This window comes from Rhineura floridana, chromosome 4, assembly GCF_030035675.1.
Source record: "Rhineura floridana isolate rRhiFlo1 chromosome 4, rRhiFlo1.hap2, whole genome shotgun sequence".
NCBI lineage: Eukaryota > Metazoa > Chordata > Lepidosauria > Squamata > Rhineuridae > Rhineura > Rhineura floridana.
In genome coordinates, this window is record NC_084483.1 from 136675968 (window position 1) to 136696196 (window position 20229).

Here is a 20229-nt window from a genome sequence, read left to right on the forward strand (position 1 = left end):
ATCTAATTTGCATTTTTCTGTTCAACACATTCAGGATTCCTAGTGAGGCAAGGTGTTTTTTAAAAACAATGTAGTGCAAGCTATTAAGTGTACCAATTTTGGGGAGGTGGGAGTGCTCTTAATATTTCATAACATACCCAGTCGATCACTGTGCTCAGCAGGTGAGGGCCTCCTGCAGATACCATCTTATCAGGATGTTCGTTCTGTACAATATAGGAAACGGACCTGTGGAATTCCCTCCCTTTGAATATTAGGCAGGTGCCATCTCTGCTATCTTTTCGGCGCCTTTTGAAGCCTTTTCTTTTTCAACAAGCCTTTTAAGTTGAGAGATATCCCAGTCTGTGTCTATGTTAGAATTGCTTTTAATATGTTTTTTAATAATATTTTAACCCTTTTTTAAAAGGTTTTTTAAATGTTTTTAACGCTGTTTTGTCTTAATGTATTTTAAGATTTGTTTTTATGATGTTTTAAAGTGTTTTTAGTGCCTTGTTTGCCGCCCTGGGCTCCTGCTGGGAGGGCGAGATACAAATTAAATAAATAATAATAACAGTAGGCATTGTGACGTCTGCTTTTTCCCTAAGGCAATTTAAGCTACACTTAAGTTGGTCGTACTACCACAGTTAACGTCAGCATAGTAGTCCGTAGTTGCTCAATTTCATGGGCCCCTATGATTGGTTCTTAATATGTAGACATGCCTGTGCCCAGGTGGTGTAACTTATCAATATATACATATTGTCTTAAGAAACGCTTTTAAACGTCCCACACACTTTAGTTTTCAGTGCTAAGGACTGTTGTACCCCAAAGTGCACTAGAAGTTAATTGGAAATACACACTTTTTACTTACCTATAGCTAATATATATTGTGTTTAAATAATTTTTGAATTACCTCAGCTTTTCACTCAGTTGTTTATTTCTTAAGCTTTGACCTTTAAGTGTCCTGAGAAACCTGACCAAAAGCCCATAGAGAAGAAGCTACCAGGTAAGGACGAGTATCAGTGTTGGATTTTAGTGACATTTGCACAATCACATCCTGGCCTAAAGCCACACAGAGCTCCTTCATGTGATCAGGGAAAAGCCAGGAAGCCATAGCTAACAAAAACTTCCTATTACATGTGAGCCAGGATATAAAGCTATGGTTTAAAGTTGGCTGAAGAATCTTGGTTTTTTTGAAGCCATTAACCATCGGTTCTAGTTGGCACATAAGTTATAGTGACCTGTGGCTTCCTGGCTTATTTCCCAGCTTTCATGAAGGGTCTGTGTGCAGGTGCATGGAGCTTGTGTATATTGTGGCATATTAAGCTAGAATTTGATCATATTAAAACCTTTGCGTGCATCGAAACTATTTTGTGCTTCTTGGCTACCTCATTATTTAAGTTGCCTTCAGGCATGCTGTAGTAAAGTGGATTAAGCTCTTGAGGATACACAGGGTGGTATCCAACATACTAGTGCAGTTAGTGCAAGGATTTTAGTTTATACAACAGAATTTTCCCTCCCTCTCCCCTTCCTGCATGCTGTCTGCATCATCTCTAAATCTAGTCTGGGGGGGCTTAGGGGAACCCCAGAACGGGGAATGGAAATAGAGGAAATAAGTTCCATTGTGCAGTTAGACTTTCTTGCACTAACAGAACTACTTTTTTGGATACCACCCCATTTTTCTTGTCTTGTAAAAGACATTGAGTTGGCCCCATTTTGATACTGGTATGCCTTCAGACTAATGTAGGAAGCATCTTTTAAAGAGTATTGCTTTGAAGAACAAGATAAATCCAGAAAATAAACTGTTGTAAATGTATTACAAAGCATTCTAATTAGGATCTTTTCCATATAGGTTGATGGCTGCTTAACATAACCAATCTGGTTGTTCCAAGTATTTTTTTTAACAAACCGTGTATACTTTTAAAATAGCATCTGCTTAACAGGAAGTACTTCGGGAAGAGCTAAATTCCTAGATTAGCTTACAAACAAAATGCATTTAGTCATGGTTTTTTATAACTTTTTAACATGTTCTTCATGTTATAGGTGGGAAGGTGGGGTGGAAAGGACAGCAATTCAGAGGGAAACTTTTTTTCCAATGAAAAAATTGGAAATGTTGAAACACTGAAAACCCTCCTATGAAGTATTTTCTCTTCTGGGATCAGTGTTATTCACTCCAAATGTGGTGTATTTTAATTTTCCATATGAGTCCGGTCCTCACAGCGGGTATTAGCTCCACCTATCGTGCAAAGGCAAGAATGTTTTTGAAGTCAAGACTAGGGGCATCAGGCCCCTCCCACTCTCCAGTTCATTCTTGCCTTCGTATCAAACAAGTTTGTAATCCTTGACAGTGTAGCTTTAGATAATTTTTTTCTGTATTTTTGTGACGGAGTGGGAGGTTTGTGTGTCTAGTCTGTACCTTCCCTTCCCTCTGTTCTGTCTCAACTGTTTTGTTTCCTCATATTTGTTCCTTTACTGGGGCTTTTCGTTTTCCCCAGTAAATTGCCTAACGGCTCTCAGGGAGGCTGCGGCTGCGGCTCCTTTTGTTCTCTGGCAGCTGACGCAGCTCTAATCAGGAGCTTGCGATCGCGGCTTCCTGGCCCGCTCTGCAGCATTTTTTCCTGACTTCTTTGGCTTACCTACATAAGGAGCCTGTCCATACGGCTTCCTTTTGCCTCCTGAAACTCAGTGACGTTACGGGAGACCGCGGCTGCGGTTCTCTCCCCCTATAGAAGGAGCCTGTCCATACGGCTTCCCTTTGCCTCCTGAAGCTCAGTGACGTTACGGGAGACCGTGGCTGCGGTTCTTCCCCCCCTCAGAAAGCCACCTAGAATTAACTGAGAGCTTGCGGCTGCTGCTCTCAGTATTGCTGCCACTTTACTTTTTTCACGGCAGCTCCAGAGCCTGCAGCTATGGCTCTTTTTCATCCCTTTGGTTGGGCTGTTCCGTCATCCAGGCTTTTGAGATTGCCGCGACTGCCCTCGGAACTGGTGGCTGCAGCTCATTTTCCTAAGTGCCGCCATTGCTCCTTTATCGCCCCAAGTTTTTTCTGATTGGCTTATTTTCCCGCCCTTTTTGCGGATGCCATTTTGTTTGACTCTCCCTTCCCGTTTGTTGCTGTCTAGTCAGTTACAGTGCCAAGGGGGGGGGGCTTTCTATTGTCAGGGCCCTAGTTGGCCGAGCCAAGCCTCTTCATTAGCCCTCACAGTACGATCTATCGACCCCAACACTGCTGCTGGCTCCTACAACGTTATCAACTGCACTATCATAAACGTATACAGGCTGTTGATTCTCCACCAAGCCGCCTGAACTGTGCATTCTGCCCCTACGTGGCAGTGTACAAGACTGTTGATACATACAAGGCTGTGAATACTATACAAGCGGCTTGACTTTTACCCCACATAAGAGCTGTCTGAACAGTTAACTCTGTACATTCTGTCCCATCGTGGCAGTGTACTCAGACATCTGCCAGTGCATTCTGTCCCAGTCGTGTGCCGTATACTGAGCCTGTTCCAAGCCTGTTCATAGTGTACATTCTGCCCCATCGTGGCAGTGTACTTAGCTATCTGCCAGTGCATTCTGCCCCAGTCGTGTGCTGTGTACTGAGCTTCTTCGGGTCTGTGCATTCTGCCCCAGTCGTGTGCCGTGTACAGCTACCCTATATGATTTAGACAGGCTCCTTACACACAAATCCATAACTATTTTGCCTGCCCCACTGACTGTATCATTAAGGCTGTGGCTGTGACTGTATCATTAAGGCTGTGGCTGTGACTGTATCATTAAGGCTGTGATCCCAATCTCAATTGATGACCTGAACAGCAATAGTGCATCCTGCCCCCTCTGTGACCGTGTACTAAACCTGGATTATACACTGTACTTTCTGCCACATCTAGCTGTGTAACAAGCCTGAATTCCAGCATACAGTTTTATATTGACGCTAACATAGTGCATCCTGCCCCCTCTGTGGCCGTGTACTCAGTCTGAACTATATATACTGTACATCCTGCCCCCTCTGTGGCCGTGTACAAGCCTGAAATACAGCCTATATTATACTAACGCTGATACCATAGTGCATCCTGCCCCCTCTGTGGCCGTGCACTTCGCCATCTGCCAGTGTATCCTACCCCCTCTGTGGTCGTACACTGTGCCAGTTCGGGTCTCTACATCCTGCCCCCTCTGTGGCCGTGTATTGTACCCAAAGTAAATATAAGATGGCAGAACAGCCAGACATGTCGCGAACAGCCAAACCGCAACATTCTAAGGCGACTAAGACTAAGCACGCTAAGTGTGTATGATGGCAGAACAGCCAGAGACAACCCAGGCGCCCATGCCAAAACATCATACAGAGACAAGCCAGGCGACCAAGCCTAAACCACCTAAGGCGGTCAAACATAAGCATGCGAAAGCGGTTGCCAAAACAAAGCACCTTTCCAGCTACAGCACTGCCAAGCGGCCACGCTATGTCTCTGTTCTGGCTCCTCAGGGGTCAACCCCTGCACAACTAACTACCCTTTTTCAGTCCCCTGCTACTTCCTCTGACGAGGAGGACTTTCCGGGCTTTCCTGAGCAGCCAACGGTCATCCAACTTGGGGCTTACTCCTCTACACTACCTGTGGCAGCTGTCCCAGGAGTTTATCTCACAACTCCAAGGCATGTTCTCGTTTTTTGCTCAGAGACAGCCACCGCCTCAAGTTCCTGCTATCCCTCAACACAGCCGGGACCAATTTGTACACAGTGAGGCAAACCCATCAGGTTCGCCTGACCCATTTGAGGTTGCCAGGGGCAGGTTCGTTGATGACACCTCTAGTGAGGAGGAGTCCGCATTCACGCTGCAAGACGGAGATGAATGGAGTGACCATTCTGAGCATGAGCAGGACACATCCTATCACCTCTTCGACGCCTCAGACTACCAGCCTCTGGCGCGCAGAGTGTTGAACACTCTTGGCCTTCAATCCACTCCAACTGCTTCTTCCACCCCCGTCTTAAAGGGGGCTAGGGTTTTGAAATCCCCCACCCCAGCTGAACACTACCTTCCCGTGCCAGACCCCATCGCCAAACTGGCCAAAGACGAATGGGCTCACCCCCTACAAGCACGCCGATTTAATAACATTGCGGACAGACTTTATGCTTTGGCCCCAGACTTTGCTACCAAACTGGCCGTCCCTGGCATAGACGAGCCTATTTCTAGCTTAGTTTCCAGATCCCTCTTGCCAAGGGAAGGAGAATCTCATTTAAAGGATGCTACTGAGCGGAGACTGGACTTTGCACTACGCAAAACCCATGAGGTCACCGCCTTTTCCATGCGTGCATCAACCTCAGCTTCTATCTTTGCCAGGGCAGTGATGATGTGGTTGGATGACCTCATCGAGGATCCCAATCCAGATCCTGTTTCAATGCGCAGATCGCTTATAAAATTGCACAAAACAGCTGCCTTCGTGGCCGACGCCACCTTGGACGCAAATCAACTAGCAGCACGCGCAATGGCATCTCAAGTCGTGGCCCGATGGACCCTCTGGCTTCGTCACTGTCAGGCCGACCCTACTGCCAGAGTTAATCTATCACGGGCACCTTATGCCGGTTCATTACTTTTTGGTGAGGAAGCACTAAAAGCGGTGCTTGTTGACCCTAAGGACACTCAAAAGCCCGTCTTGGCCACCGTCAAAAACATGGAGCGCAGACCTTTTAGATGTTTCGCTTCATACCGCACGTCTCAGCCCTTTCGAGGAACGCGGCCTGGGGGATGAGGCCGCGAGTTCCCAACATATGATTTCCGTTCCTCCAGAGGAGGCTGGAACAGACGCCTCCAGGGTAGAGGCCCACGGTTGGCTAGTCAACTTCGACAAAAGCCATCTACAACCAATGCAACGTCTACAGCATCTAGGTGCAATGTTGGACACCCTACAAGCGACGGTGTTCCTATCATCAGATCGCATAACTGCTATCACAGACATCACAAGATCTCTGATGCACAAAACCTTCGCAGACGTCATGCTTCTAGCCAGGGCGCTCGGAATGCTCATCTCTACTATCCATATTGTGCCATGGGCTCGAGCTCATACTCGCCACCTCCAGTGGGCCTTGCTACCGTTCCAACATGACATTGCCAGCTCAAACCATCGAGCAATCCCCTTAAACTCAGCTCTCCGCCTTTCATTCCGCTGGTGGACGAGGGTCCAACATCTTTCCAAGGGCACTCCTTTCAGAGACCCCCGCAGGACTGTTGTCACCACAGATACCAGTCTCATCGGCTGGGGAGCCCACTGCAACTCCCAGTATGTTCAGGGGGTCTGGTCCACGGCAGAGCAAACTCAGAGCATCAATTGGCTGGAGCTAAAGACTGTCCACTTGGCTCTACTTCATTTTCAGTCGCTGTTCCCTTTGGCCCATGTCCTCATTCGAACGGACAACACATGTGTAAAATCACATGTGAACAGACGGGGGCACCAGGTCCCGTTCTCTGCAGGACCTAGCTTTCCTCATCTTCGGCTGGGCAGAACAATATCTGCAATCCCTGAAAGCAGAACATCTCAGAGGGATCTGGAATGTGACTGCAGACTGGCTCAGCAGACAACAGGTCTTTCCGGGAGAATGGAAACTTCATCCAACCATTTTCCATTGTCTCCAGTGTCGGTTCGGCAACTTTTCCATCGACCTGTTTGCTTCCAGTCGCAATTGCCAGCTTCCCAGGTATTTTGCCCGATACCTAGACACAACAGCGGAAGCAGTGGATGCTCTGTCAATACCATGGCCAGACGGTCTTTTGTACGCCTTCCCTCCAATACCATTGTTAACCAAAACCTTGAGGAAGGCACGGAGCGAGAGGGCACAACTGGTTCTGATAGCACCATATTGGCCACGTCGACCGTGTTTTTCGGATCTTCTCGCAATGTCAGTGACGGATCCTTGGACGCTTCCGGTCAGGCCAGATCTTCTATCCCAGGACCCAGTTTGGCATCAGGACCCCACTTGGTTCAATCTAACAGCGTGGCTTTTGAACGGGGACATTTGAGGTCGGCTGGCCTGTCTGACGCTGTTATTGATATTATCTTGGCCTCGAGAAGACCATCTACCACTCGTATTTATCAACATACTTGGGTGGCTTTTTCCAAGTGGTGCCAGTCCCACCATCATGATCCATCCCAGGCCACCATGCAGCAGGTGCTACAATATCTCCATAGCAGCCTTATGATGGGACTCAGACCCAACACATTACGTCAACATGCCTCGACTTTGTCGTCTATTTTATCAGTGTCTTCTTCTGGTGCGACTATTGCCTCACATCCGTTCATCAAACGCTTTCTGAGGGGAGTCGCCCTACAATCTCCAGCTATTGCCCATCGGTTTCCCTCATGGAGCCTGTCGAAGGTTCTGCAGGCTTTGCAACGCCCTCCGTTTGAACCCATCAGGACTGTGCCTTTACGTATGCTGTCCTTCAAGGTCTTGTTCCTGATCGTAATCACATCTGCCAGACGAGTTTCGGAGTTGGGCGCATTGTTTTCTGCTCGCCATCTCTGCGTCTTCCATAAGGACTCTGTTGTACTGAAGACTGATTCTTCCGTCCCAAGGTTGACTCAGTTTTCCATTGCAACCAGGACATTGTTTTGCCTTCCTTTTGCCCGAATCCTACCCATCCTCTCGAGAAGGCTTGGCATTCGTTGGATGTCCGGAGGGCTTTCAAGACCTACCTGTCCAGGACTCAGGATATCAGAAGGACCGAGTCTTTGTTTGTATCCTTTAATCCAAGGTCTATGGGGCATAAAGTAGCTAATTCCACCTTATCCCACTGGTTGCGGGCATGTATTGCCTTAGATTATGAGTCACTTAAGCTTCCAGTACCAGCTAGCATAACTGCTCATTCAACCAGGTCAGCGGCTACTACAGCTGCATTTTCTACCAACGCTCCTGTTGCTGATATCTGCAGGGCTGCAGTTTGGGCTACCCCACACTCGTTTATAAGTCATTATAAAATAGATCGTTATGCCTCTGCTGACGCTTCTTTTGGCAGACGAGTGTTGCAACAGGTTCTTAATGACGACTAGCATGTGGGTGGTCCCTCCCTATTATGGGCTGCTTTGGTACATCCCGCTGTGAGGACCGGACTCATATGGAAAATGGACCATTGGTCTCACCTGAAGGGTGATTTTCATATGAGTACGGTCCTCACGACCCTCCCAGTTGGAGGATGTATAGATAGCTTACTAAGCTGTTATATATTATTGTTACACTGTTGTATTTAAAGTTACTAGTGAAGTCAAGACTTCTAGTTCTGTTATATCGCTATGTTAGAGTCATGTTATTATGCATGTTATTTTCCTGCTGGCAGGCCTGTTGGCCCTGTTCTATTTTTAGATTTCTCTCTATAAACTCGCTGCGAATGAACTGGAGAGTGGGAGGGGCCTGACGCCCCTAGTCTTCACTTCAAAAACATTCTTGCCTTCGCACGATAGGTGGAGCTAATACCCGCTGTGAGGACCGTACTCATATGAAAATCACCCTTCAGGTGAGACCAATGGTCCATTCTCCTCCATTGTCCTTGTTTTCCCTTTTAAAAAGCCCGTTCTCTGCTGACTGAATTAGCTCTTTGAGCCCTAGTTATCACTGAGTTGATAAACTTGTGTGTACTATTGCATATTGCAGATGAAAGTTCACATACTTAAATGCTCTTCCATTAAAAAAAAGATCCATCCTCATAGAAAACTAGGTGTCAGGGGAAAGGATTCTGGATTTTTATCCAGTATGATAGTTTTTAATGAAAACTAGGCCTCTGTTGAGGTTAGCAGGACAACACTGAACTTGAGTAATTGCCAAAGGGCATTCAGTGAACTAATCTTAACTTTTTTTAAAGGCTAAAATTTGTATAAATTACATTCTTTCCTCTCAATATAGACTTTTGGTAATATTGAGAAGCTTTGTGCAGCTGTATATATATTTATAAATGTGTATCATTTACTTTTAAATATGTTTTTAAAGAATTCTTTTAAGAAGATGTTTTAAAGACATTGTTTTAAGATTTTTTTAGTGTTTTGTCCCTTGTTTGCTACCCTGAGCTCCTTCTGGGAGGAACAGCAGGATAGAAAATTAAGAAATAAAATAAAAATATCATGACCAACTTTAATTTAAATGATAAACTATGTAGTAGTTCAGATTTTTATGTTTACGCACAATACTGAATCACAGAGTGACTATAGCTAATTTAGTTGTGGCTTGTTTTCTCTAGCACATTCTGTATCCAGGTAAAGGAGGCTATTGAGAGAACTCTGAATTTCCCTGTTTAAGCCTTATTTTCAACAAGTGGGGAAAGCTTGCAAGCCGAAGACCCATTTGCAGTCTTGCAGCACCCATATTCAAGCAAAAATAGCCTGATATCACTTAAAATTTCTTTGTGTGAACAAATAGCATTTGTTCTATGGATGCAAAGCCCATCACTTTCCGCAGGACTTTCTGGTGAAAGATGGTGCACCCTCTACTCCACTGTCTTATTTTTATACGACACATGACCCATTTATCAGACGATCTTAATGAGAAATTTGAATGTTGTATTTTGAAAAGTATTTATTCTAAAATAAAAATCACATGTATCACAAGTTGCATAAAATATACAGCTTTTCCAAAAAGTTAATAGAAAAATATTTTTCTAAGTACATTTTGTGACAATAGAGTAACTCACTATTGCTGTGCCTTCAGATAAAGCTTTAAATGAAAGGGGGGATTACCCAGAATAGTCAGTATCTTGCATTGTTTAAATTTAGAGATTTTTTAAAAAAACTAATTTACTCCAAGTTGCACTACAAAAATACACCTTCATGTTCATATGCATTGGTTTGTAATACAAGCACATAAAGCTACTGCTAATCTGGAACTAATTAGCATACATAATTTTGGGGACTTTGTAATGTGGTCCTAGAATAGCATTCATTTTCTGCAGAGGGAAGGGCTTCAGTCAGGGTACAAAAGAGCAAATGCCATAAACTAAGTCCTGAAGGTCACTTAGGTCAGTATGTTGTATACACAAACTGGAAACTCTAATTTGGTTTATAGTTTTTTACGTTTTACAAACTTTATGTCAAATTGAGGTGGTGCTGATAATTGCTTCTTCGGAGCTGCAAGAGCAACATCAATGAATTTGCTTTTATATCAGTGCTTGCTAGACTTAAATGCATCAAATGGTAACTATATGTAGTTGAACAATTTTCTTTTTCCTATACAGAAACTATGACTATTCAGAAGGTCAAAGGATTGCTGTATCGGCTACTTAAAATCCCAGGTTCAGAACTGAAACTATCCTATGAAAGTTCTAAAGTAAGTTCAAGTTCAGTAATACAACAATACATGAATTCAAAGTAATATAATTTGTCACATTGCTATGGTCAACACTCTAACACTATTAAATTGATTCCTTTAAAGAACAGCAATCATAACCATAGTTTGGGATATTATTCAGCTTCACTTTGCGTGGTGGGGGCTTGACCTCACATCTTCAATCTTTTAAAAAATTGTATACAAGATTAAAATGTGAGTCTAATGTCTGGTTCTTTTTAAATCCTAGATGAAAGGCAAGGAATTTGAACTAGACAATGATCTAAAGCCCTTGCAATTTTACTCTATCGAAAATGAAGATTGCATTCTAGTACGATGGTAACAGCTGCCTTTACATCTTTTAAAGAGAAGTTGTATGCTGCTAGCAGAGCCTCTACGCAAGTGTATATATTGATTTTTACCTGTATTATGCGGAAGAACCTTGATATGAAAAAATTGAAAGCTTATTTACTAGGCAAACTAGTAGATACTGTACTTTGTTAATAAATGTCTCTTTAAAATGGTGCCATGCCTCATTGACAAAAGGTAAGCTTTAACCACCTTAATGGAAACGAGTTTAATTAATGGTTTGTGCTACACTGCTAACCTTTAGAAGTTGGTGGGACTTTTAAAACCCCCTCTAATTATTATATAGACAACTGTAACACCCATAGAATTAAAATCAGAGGTATTCTCATTGCCCATCTGGCCTGAATGCCATGTATTAACTAGCAAGCATTTTACTAAGCAAACACACCTACTTACAGCACAATCCTACTCAACCTTACTCCCCCAAGGGCGTACAGGATTGCAGCCTTAGTGTTCTGTATTCATACTACTCATAGGAGAAATAACCTGGTCCCTTCATTTGTTGGTTCAAGGTATGAAGAACCGCCAAATTATTGAACCATTCAATGCCTTTCTTTAGTCAGTTGTAGAATAAAAAGTGCCTATGAGAAGAATACTGGTATACTACCTAGTCCTGTCTCCTGAATTGGGATCAGATTGAAATTAGTCATGCTACTATAAGCTTAATTTCACAAGTCTTAAAATGCCCCCCAGATGTATGCAGTCTGCCTCAGCTGATTGACCTCTATAGTAACACACAATGCCACACAAGTATACTACTGCAAAAATTTGTTAAAGGGCCACTTGCCACAAGACAATTTAGCTACATGAATAAACTAGTGAGAAATGTTCAAATACCATATGTAGTTTGCACCCATAGTGAATATCCATCTCTCTCACCCTGTCACTTGGGAGTGGGGAGGCACATATAACTGCCACTTACATACTTATATTTGTCACAAGTGACAAACTACATAGGAGATTCGTGTTGTCTTACGTAAGGAAGTTTTTTGGAAGCTGCTTTTGAGCCTTTCCCTTTATCACTAATGCGTAACTGAAAACTCCTCCAGTTTCCCATATGTGCTGGCAGTATTCAGCTGATGCTGTATTGTGTCATGTCTTCATCTTTCTTCACATTTGCAGGGGTCTCCACAAAGTTCCTTTACTCTCCAGAGCTCTGCAAGTTCCTCAGGAGAATACTGTGGAGATGATAGCATGCCACTCTCACATGTCTTCTCACACAACCAGAGACTGTCCTGTTTAAGAGAATTAATTTCAGTGGCTCTTCAATAGGAACAAAATGCTTTAAACAATGATAAGAGGCCAACGTCATAGACAAGTGTCCTCTTAACATAAGTAAGATGTTGGACTATGAGCAGAGTTTAAATCACCCATGAACCATGAAACTCAGTGGGTGATCCAGTCATGGTCTCTCAGCCTAACTCACCTGAGAGGCTTGTGAAGATAATATGGGGAGGGGAGAACCATGTGCACTATCCTTAAGGTCCTTGGAGAAAAGGCTGGATATAACTGTAAGAAATAAGATTTTCCCTGGATGACAGTCCACCAAGTGGGTTGTGATCACCATCTAGTGTCCAAGGACAAGAAATGAACAGCAGAGTTAAGGAAGTAGTTACGGCTCTGTAGCCAGTCATTCCAGTCCCTATCCTATCCTCATCTGAGGCACATCACAGTCTAAAGTCCTTAATCTAGACCACTGTTCTTCAACCTTGGATCCCCTGATGTTGTTGGACTACAATTCTCATCATCCTTGGCCATTGGCTAAGCTGGTTGGGGCTAATGGGAGATGTAGTCCAACAATATCTGGGGACCCAAAGGTTGGGGAAGTCTCATCTAGACCTTGTGAATGATTCCTTTCCACTAAGCTGTCATACTGTTTTACTTCTTCAGCAACTTTTTTTTAAAAAGAGCCTCTTTTTTCTCTTCACCTGTTAACCCCCCCCAAAAAGTGCCTGTTTCACTTGCCCTTGCCCAAGACTCTTTCTTCTACACCTTCAGCCCTCCACATCCTTCAGTCCCAATCTTCCTCTTGCCTTCATTCATCCATTTCTCTGCCACCTGCCACTGTGTTGCCTTCCTGCTACTGCACATTTTCTCTGTGCTTTCCTGCCTTCCTCTGCTCCTTCACTTTTCCCCCATCCCGTCTTGGGCTTAGTGAAAATTAAAAGTGCAGTTATTTGAGTCACTTGCTCTACATGGTGCTTATTCCACCATACTTCCAGAGTTGCACATGAGATGGATGGGTGCCTATCCTAAGCCCTCCAATGGTGGCCTCAGCCATGGCCACTACTAGTTCCAAGGATGCTCCTAATCAGCCCTGCTCATTGGCGGGGCGAGCCTTGTCAACCTCTCAACCACTTCCACATCTCATAATGCCTCCCAAGCAGCCTAATCAACAAAATTCCCTCCATCTTCACATAAAGGGGGAAAAAGTACAAAAAAGCCTCAGGCGCCCCACTTACAATTGACTCTGCCAATACCAAGGACCATGTATCTCTCAGGGTGCGTTACATGGGCAATGAGGAGGCAGCTCATCCATGACATCCACCATCGTCTCACAGCATGGCAGATCAACACAGAGCAAAGGAGCTGCTCTCTGAGGTTGACAGGAGTGAGAGCCAGCATGGCAGAGCTTTTTAACTCAGGAATCATCAGATAAGTTTGGTGGCTCTGCCATTGGGATGCAAACAGTCAGAGCCATTCTGTCTTACGCGGGAACCAAATTTGCTGAGCATACACTCAAGGACATCATGGTCAATCCCCAAGAAATGTGCAAGCCCTTCCTGGTTACAACAAAAAGGGAGAGGAGGCGGCCCTGCTGCAGATATTTACCATATCAGTCACTTCAGCTTTTTCATACAGGCTGGCTCCTTGGAAGGAATTGCAAATATCATACCTCATGCCATCCATAGAGTATAAACCATGCTTCCAGAGGTGTCTGCAGAACCAGCCCAGGGTAGGCCTATCAATTCTTTGTCCGCAGGGAGTGATGGCTGACAACAGTACTGATGCTATTGCGGCTAATGGCAGGCTCCTGGAAGGCCATCACTTTGGATTCATGGCTACTAGACTCCATCTTTCAGGGTTACACCATCGACAAAATTTGTACCAGTTCCAGTCTCCCAATCACCAGAAAAGCAACCTGTGGTGACAGCTGCAATTCAACGCCTGGTGGATATTGTGCAATCAAATGAGTGGATTCCACAGACTTCTACTCTGGAATCTACTTCGTCCTGTTTGTCATGCCCAAAAGAGATGTTGCATGGAAGGCCATCTTGGACCTAAGGTTTCTGAACCAATTTGTGAAATAACACAAGTTCAAGGTGGAATCCCTAAACACGACCCAGGAAGCACTTCAGCCAGGGAACTATCTGGCTTCCATTAACTTGGAAGAAGCATACCAACATGTGGCTATCCTGCTCTCTGGCACACATTTTGAGGAAACAATGGGAGGAGAGGACTCAAGTGGTCCTCTTGGCACCCCCATGGCCTCAACAGCTCTAGTTTTCCAACCTGCTCCAGCCATCCATTCTGGCTGAGCTCCTGATTTGCCCATATCTACTATCTCAGGGCCCAGTATGGCAGTACAGCAAACTGGCTGAAGTTGACAGTGTGCACTTAAGTGGTGGTGACTGAAGCATTCAGGGTTCTCCCCTGCAGTCATAGATGGCATCCTGGTCTGGTGTTGCCCATTTACAACCAAAATCTACCAATCAACTTGGAAGTCATTTGCTTGCTGGTGTGCAGCCCAGGACATCCGCCCTTCCAGCACCTCCATCCAGCAACTCCTGGTGTTCCTCAGAAGGGCTTCAAGATGGGGTTGAAGGCCAAACACCCTGCAGAGACTGGCTTCAGCCATCTCTGCAATCTTGTCCTCTTCATTGTTCAGTTCCATAGGGACTCAGCCCGATGTGTTGTTTTCTCCAAGGAGCAACCTCTTCCGCTTCAGTGGCCCATTGTGTTCCATCTTGGAACTTGACAAAAGTACTGCACGCCCTGAAACACCCACTGCTCAAACTCCTCACATTGGTCCCACTTCAAATCCTTTCCTAAATGGTAGTGTTCTCATAGTTTTGACCACATGACGGATCTTGGAGTTGGGTGCCCTTTCCCTAGCCCAATACCTCTTATCTTTCACAAGGACCACATGATCTTCAGGACTGATCCCTCCTTTTTGCCCAAGGTGAATACCTCAATCCACTACAATCAGAACCTAGTACTCTCCTCCTCTTGCCCAAGCCCAGTCCACCCTTTGAAAAAAGCGTGGCACTGATTAGATATACATGGGACCCTTAAAATCTACATGGATCATATAAAGAACCACAGATGTTCTGTGTCCTTTCACCCAAGTATGCTGGGCAAGAAAGTGTCTTCGTCTACTTTGGCCTGTTGACTGAATGCCTTGGCTTACATATCCATAAAGCTGCCTAATGTGATGGCATATTCCATGAGGTCTGTGTCTGCTATGGCAGCCTTTGCCACTAACACCCCTCTGTTGGACATTTGCAGAGCAGCAACTTGGTTTGCTCCTTCAGTGTTTATTAAATATTAAAATCGAAGTTTATGCCTCTGCCAAGACCTCCTCTGGGAGGCAAGTCCTGAACAGATGGCTCCACAGACTTAAGCAGCTTGGGTTCTCCCACCCTACTTACGCTGCTTTGGTACATCACACTTGGTGCTCTGTCATCCAGGAAAAATGGGCCACTGGCCTCACCTGAAGAGTGATTTTATTGGATGACAGTCCAAGCCCTCTCCCTATTTCTCCAGAAGAAGCTGCTAGTCTGAAATGCCTGTTTTTTAGCATTTTTTAAATGTTGTCTGTTGCATAATTTGTTTCTATATGGATATGTTCTAGTGTTTATATATGCTAAGACTGTTTTTAACAGTTTTCCTGACCTTTTGAGGAAGCAGTTGTTTTCTATGCACTGCCATTTTTGCTGGGGTTTTCCCCCTTGCTGCCTTTTCCTTTCACTGTATGTTGTCTGTCCTAACATGGCAATTCTTCCTGGGTCTCATCATGAAACGGATTGGAGTGACTGCCTACAGAGCAACACCTATTCAGGACAGATAAAAGAAAGTACTTCTTCACACAGCACACAATTAAACTATGGAATTTGCTCCTACTAGAGGTGGTGATGGCTACCAACATGGATTGTTTTAAAAGATTAGGCAAATTCATGGAGGATGAGGCTAACAATTGCTACTAGCCATGATGCCTGTGCTCTGCTTCAATAGTCAGAGGCAGTATGCTTCTGAATACCAGCTCCTGGAAATCGCAGGACGGGAAAATGCTCTTGCACTCAGGTCTTGCTTGTGGGCTTCCCATGGGCAACTAGTTGGCCACTGAAGAAAGAGGATACAGCAGATTCCCTGTCTTCGGAGGCTAGATGGCTATCACAACCCACTTAATGCATTGTCATCCAGTAAAATCACCCTTCAGGTGAGACCAATGTTCCATTTAAAATAAGGATGGTGCTTGAACACTGCTTAAACTCATATGTAGACCTACTTTAAAACACAGCTAGGAGTAACAACTGGTTTAAAGTAGACAAAAGAGTAAAGCCACTGAAAGGAGGGAAGGAATGTGATACTCAGATAAAGGATGGTGAGAAACCAAAGAAGATTAAAGAGCAGGAGTTACAGATCTATTCTTTTTAAGTTATATGTAGGAAACCTAGAAATACTTTGCTGCTACTAGAACTGAAAACTTAAAAGTTCTGAAGACTGAATCTAATTGTTTTAAAAGCCAGCAACCATCAGGTTACAGGTTGCACAGGGATCAAGAACCTGTGCCCCTCCAGGCATTGTTGGACTCCGTGTCCATCAGCCCCGGTCAGCATGGCCAGTGTGTAGGAATGTTGGGAGTGGTAGTCCAACGACCTGTGAAGGGCCACACATCCCCCATCCCTAACTTAGAGATCACTGTTTCACAAGGATCTGCTGAATATAATTGATTCTCAAAATACTAGAACCAATGGAGTGCCTTGGCATTTTGAGCCAAGGAGCAAAGCTTCCACATGGCATGCTGTTCCGTGGAAATATGTATGTTACTTGAGGTGTGAAACAGACTGTATTCAAATTAAAACCAAGAACAAGAATGGCATCAAAAGTTCAAATAAAGCAGCAGTAAAATACAGTATATAAAGCCACCCTAAAGCTTCACCATCAGAAAAGCTAAAACAATAGTATACGTTAGCTCACTGGTAACTACTGAATAAATAGATGTCTTAACATAGGTTAGAATTAGGCAAAAGAAATAACTCTCTTAAGAACAGCATTCCATACAGTGGACGCTCCTCATCCAAAAACACCCACAAATGGTTTTCATTTGCTGGATTATAATGAAAGGTACCATAATGTCAGTTGTAACTGTTATGCTATGTTATGGACTCTTGAGAAGTCAACCCCTGGGAATACAAGCGCCTTTCAAAGTCCTGCAAAACCAAAGCTTATGGCATGTCATTGGGCATTTGGGGGGGCAGGGGGGCAGAAAGTTTTTTTAAAAAAAAATACTGTAGCTATCCAGGGGGGTTTCTGCCTCTATCAGAGCTACATTTTGGATGATAATATGTGGAAATGCTTTTTTAGAGTATGTTCCTGTCGCATTATGTTGAACTGTTTTGTATTTATCTTTTTCTTTTTCATGTTTCCTGATGTTTAGATTTTAGGAAGAAGTGCCACCACATGTTATCCTCCTTCAAGATAGTTATAATTGTTCCTATTGCATAACCATGTGAACATTTAGATGTCTGGCATCATAGTCAAATGTCCTGAAAGGGCTGTGGTTAAGGTATATTTGGATAGGACTGTTTTGCAATGTGATTTCCCATAATAGCTCTTAGATTTTCAAAAAGATTGCACATAGAGTGGTGTTTGGGGGATAAAAAGAATTGAGCTTTAATAGGTTATAAAATTTAACAGGTAGATTAATCAACTAATACCAGAATTCAGATAGCTGCTTAAGCTAATATAATGAGTTCATGCTAGTAAGACTTAATGATAATGTGGTGGGGGAAAGTAAAAAATAAAATTATTATCAAATTGCTTTTAAAACACCCCAGATTTAGAAGCAGTTTGGCATGAGCTTTGGCTGCTGTTTAAGAAGTCTGGAACCCATGGAAAATAGTTTCATGGTTTTTTGGATCTTGGCCTAAACTTTAGTTGATTAGACTAAAGGTTACATTTTGCTTCCAGTTTCGGAAATGAAAAATACAATCTCAAAACAAGCAATTGACTTGTTTGAATAAAGGCCACTCTTTAATACTGAAGGAAGTATGTGAAAAAGGCACCACACCTATTGAGGTTTTAGTAATATGCAGACATTAAATTGTCCAACTTGTCAGACAAGTGATTAATCAAGCAAAAAATCTTTACAGTTAAATCCTATGCAGTTTTATCCAGAAATCCCAGTGAGTTAAATGTAGCTTATTTCCAAATGCATGTACACAGGATTGCAGCCCCAGTTACTCAACAAACCTAGTCAAAACATACCTGATACCGTTTTGGCCCAATGGCTGCCATCCAAATGCCCATACTCACATCTTCACCCTAAGTGCACACATTGAAATCAAAATAAAAACAAGGAAAGCAAAGACTCAAAATCAGCATAAAATAACTGTCTAACACATGCTTAATCTAGCTGTGTTTTATAAGTCAACTTTACATTTTTGTGGTGTATAGATGTCTTGACATCCATATTTGAGATAACAAACAACTAGAGAACCTGAACGCTTCCATGCAACTGGAAACCCCTGACTCCAGTGTAATACTGTGTAACTTTTTGTTTCAATCTAAAATCCCACATGTACAGCAGTGGACTGACTCATGAACCTTCCTTCCACATTTGTAAGGATTTTCCCATTTAGGTGTATGAGGGAAGCCCTTGCAAATCTGGTAACTGCGTGGGCACTGCAGAGTTCACACATGCATATAGGAGCTCTTGGACTGGGCTACTCCAAACGCTTTTCAACCCCGGTACTAGATGCTACCTATATGTATGTAATCCAACTTATTCTATAAAGAGACATCCATTTCCCCCCACCTTATCTCCATTCCTCCTATCAGGATACTTACCTGATATATCTTTAGTCTCTCTGAGTTTCTTGCAAGCCATTCTACAATGTCTTTGGAAATAACATAACCAGACCCGCAGGCAAAGGCTGGATATGCAGGACTTGGATATTCTAGCTCTTGCCACTTCCCAGTGCGGTCAACTGCCCAATTTAATCTGAAACTTGAGACCAAAATAAAGTTATTTAAGTTCTCTAACCTTAAGGGGATCAAGTCCTTTTTCTAGGACTGGCAAACAGACAATTTATTCATCTGATCCATTTCCTAGAGAGAAATGGTGCACTCATTCCACAGTTTAACAAAATACCCCTTTAATCAGATTTTATAGTCATTGTTTTCATATTTTAATGTTTATTATATTTGTATGCCTATTTTGTACGTCGCCCAGTGTGGCTGGATAGCCAGCCAGATGGGTGACTAAGAAATTCAATAAATAAATAATAATGAATAATAATCACTCAGGCAGTGACTTACAATTTTCTGTGTGCCAGTAAGTGTTCCTTTTTTTCAGCATACTAATACAAAAACAGTCCCCATGCTACCCACCCACTTCCTGGCTTTGCTTTTAAAGTTCTCCATACATTTTCTTTTTCCCATTTTGGTGGGGGTTTTGGCACTGTGAAACAGCCAGTAGTGAAAGCATTCACCTTTCCAATGTAGAAAAACATACATTGCAGGATTAATAAACAAAACAACAAAGACTAGTTTAATCTTTCTTCTTTTCCTCCCCAGGTTCTACTGACCCACAGAAAAAAAAGGTTAGACAGCCACATATTCAAACATACACCCCCTCTGCCCCTCAAAAAAAAACAGATCTACGGGATCTTATTTTTGCTAGTCTGAACAAAGGCATCATAAGGAAACACACAACTTGCAAGAGCAGACTAACACTAACTGCTAAAACAAGCCAAGATAAATAAATACATCATGCATACACAACTTTTAGAGCATACATGTAGTCAGTATTGATTCTGCAATTCAGTTACTTCTTAAATAAACATCCCAGAATGAACCGAGCAGGAAACTCATGGGGCAAGGTCCAGCTGATGCAATGGGACTTCTCTTCCTCCCATTCAAAGCAGATTTAGGGGTGCAGTGAAACAGGGGCATTTGTTAACACAAGCACTAATCTTCATATAAGTGGAATCCCATAACTGGATAATCACCAGGGCCAACACCGGGCATGACTGGGTCCTTGTGCACCAGACTGTGCTAGGCCTGTATCGTCATGCTCCCCAACACCCCCTCCCGATGCAGGTGACACAGGCTTAAATGGGCCCATCTGCCCTACCTTCTGCACTGCCGCATCAGCGCACTAGCATGCTGCATGTGGTAGAGGCCCTGCCACTATCTTGGGTGATGGGAGAATCTGCATGAGGGTAGGTGGGCTGGCCTATTTAAGCCTGTGCCACCTGCACTGGGGGGTACTTCCTGGGAGGGTGGAGCTCCTGCTCTAGGATCCAAAGCAATGTTGGGTCACTGGGCCCCACACCTTGATGCTGGGGTAGATCGCAGAGCAGGAGG

General features: G+C 43.7%; 2 protein-coding genes across 9 annotated transcripts in view; one reads left to right on the forward strand and one right to left on the reverse strand.

Moving 5' to 3' along the window:
• Positions 1-10790, forward strand: part of TBCE (tubulin folding cofactor E) — a 78105-nt gene extending 67315 nt beyond the window's left edge. For both annotated transcript variants that reach the window (XM_061624544.1, XM_061624545.1), the window contains exons 15-17: positions 920-979; positions 10178-10269; positions 10517-10790. In XM_061624544.1, the coding sequence (XP_061480528.1) occupies positions 920-979; positions 10178-10269; positions 10517-10609 (245 nt within the window). In that variant the 3' untranslated portion in view covers positions 10610-10790. The remainder of the gene's footprint in view (positions 1-919; positions 980-10177; positions 10270-10516) is intronic.
• B3GALNT2 (beta-1,3-N-acetylgalactosaminyltransferase 2) overlaps positions 1-20229 on the reverse strand; it is an 86779-nt gene that overhangs the window by 36318 nt on the left and 30232 nt on the right. For 4 of the 7 annotated variants that reach the window (XM_061624539.1, XM_061624540.1, XM_061624537.1 and 1 more), the window contains 4 exons: positions 18709-18868; positions 18127-18183; positions 12062-12202; positions 9505-11870 (listed from right to left, as the gene is read on the reverse strand). In XM_061624539.1, coding sequence (XP_061480523.1) covers positions 11736-11870; positions 12062-12202; positions 18127-18183; positions 18709-18868 — 493 coding nt within the window. In that variant the 3' untranslated portion in view covers positions 9505-11735. Of the gene's footprint in view, positions 1-9504; positions 11871-12061; positions 12203-18126; positions 18184-18708; positions 18869-20229 lie in introns of those variants that run through there. The other 3 variants (XM_061624538.1, XM_061624541.1, XM_061624542.1) reach the window with 3 other exon arrangements.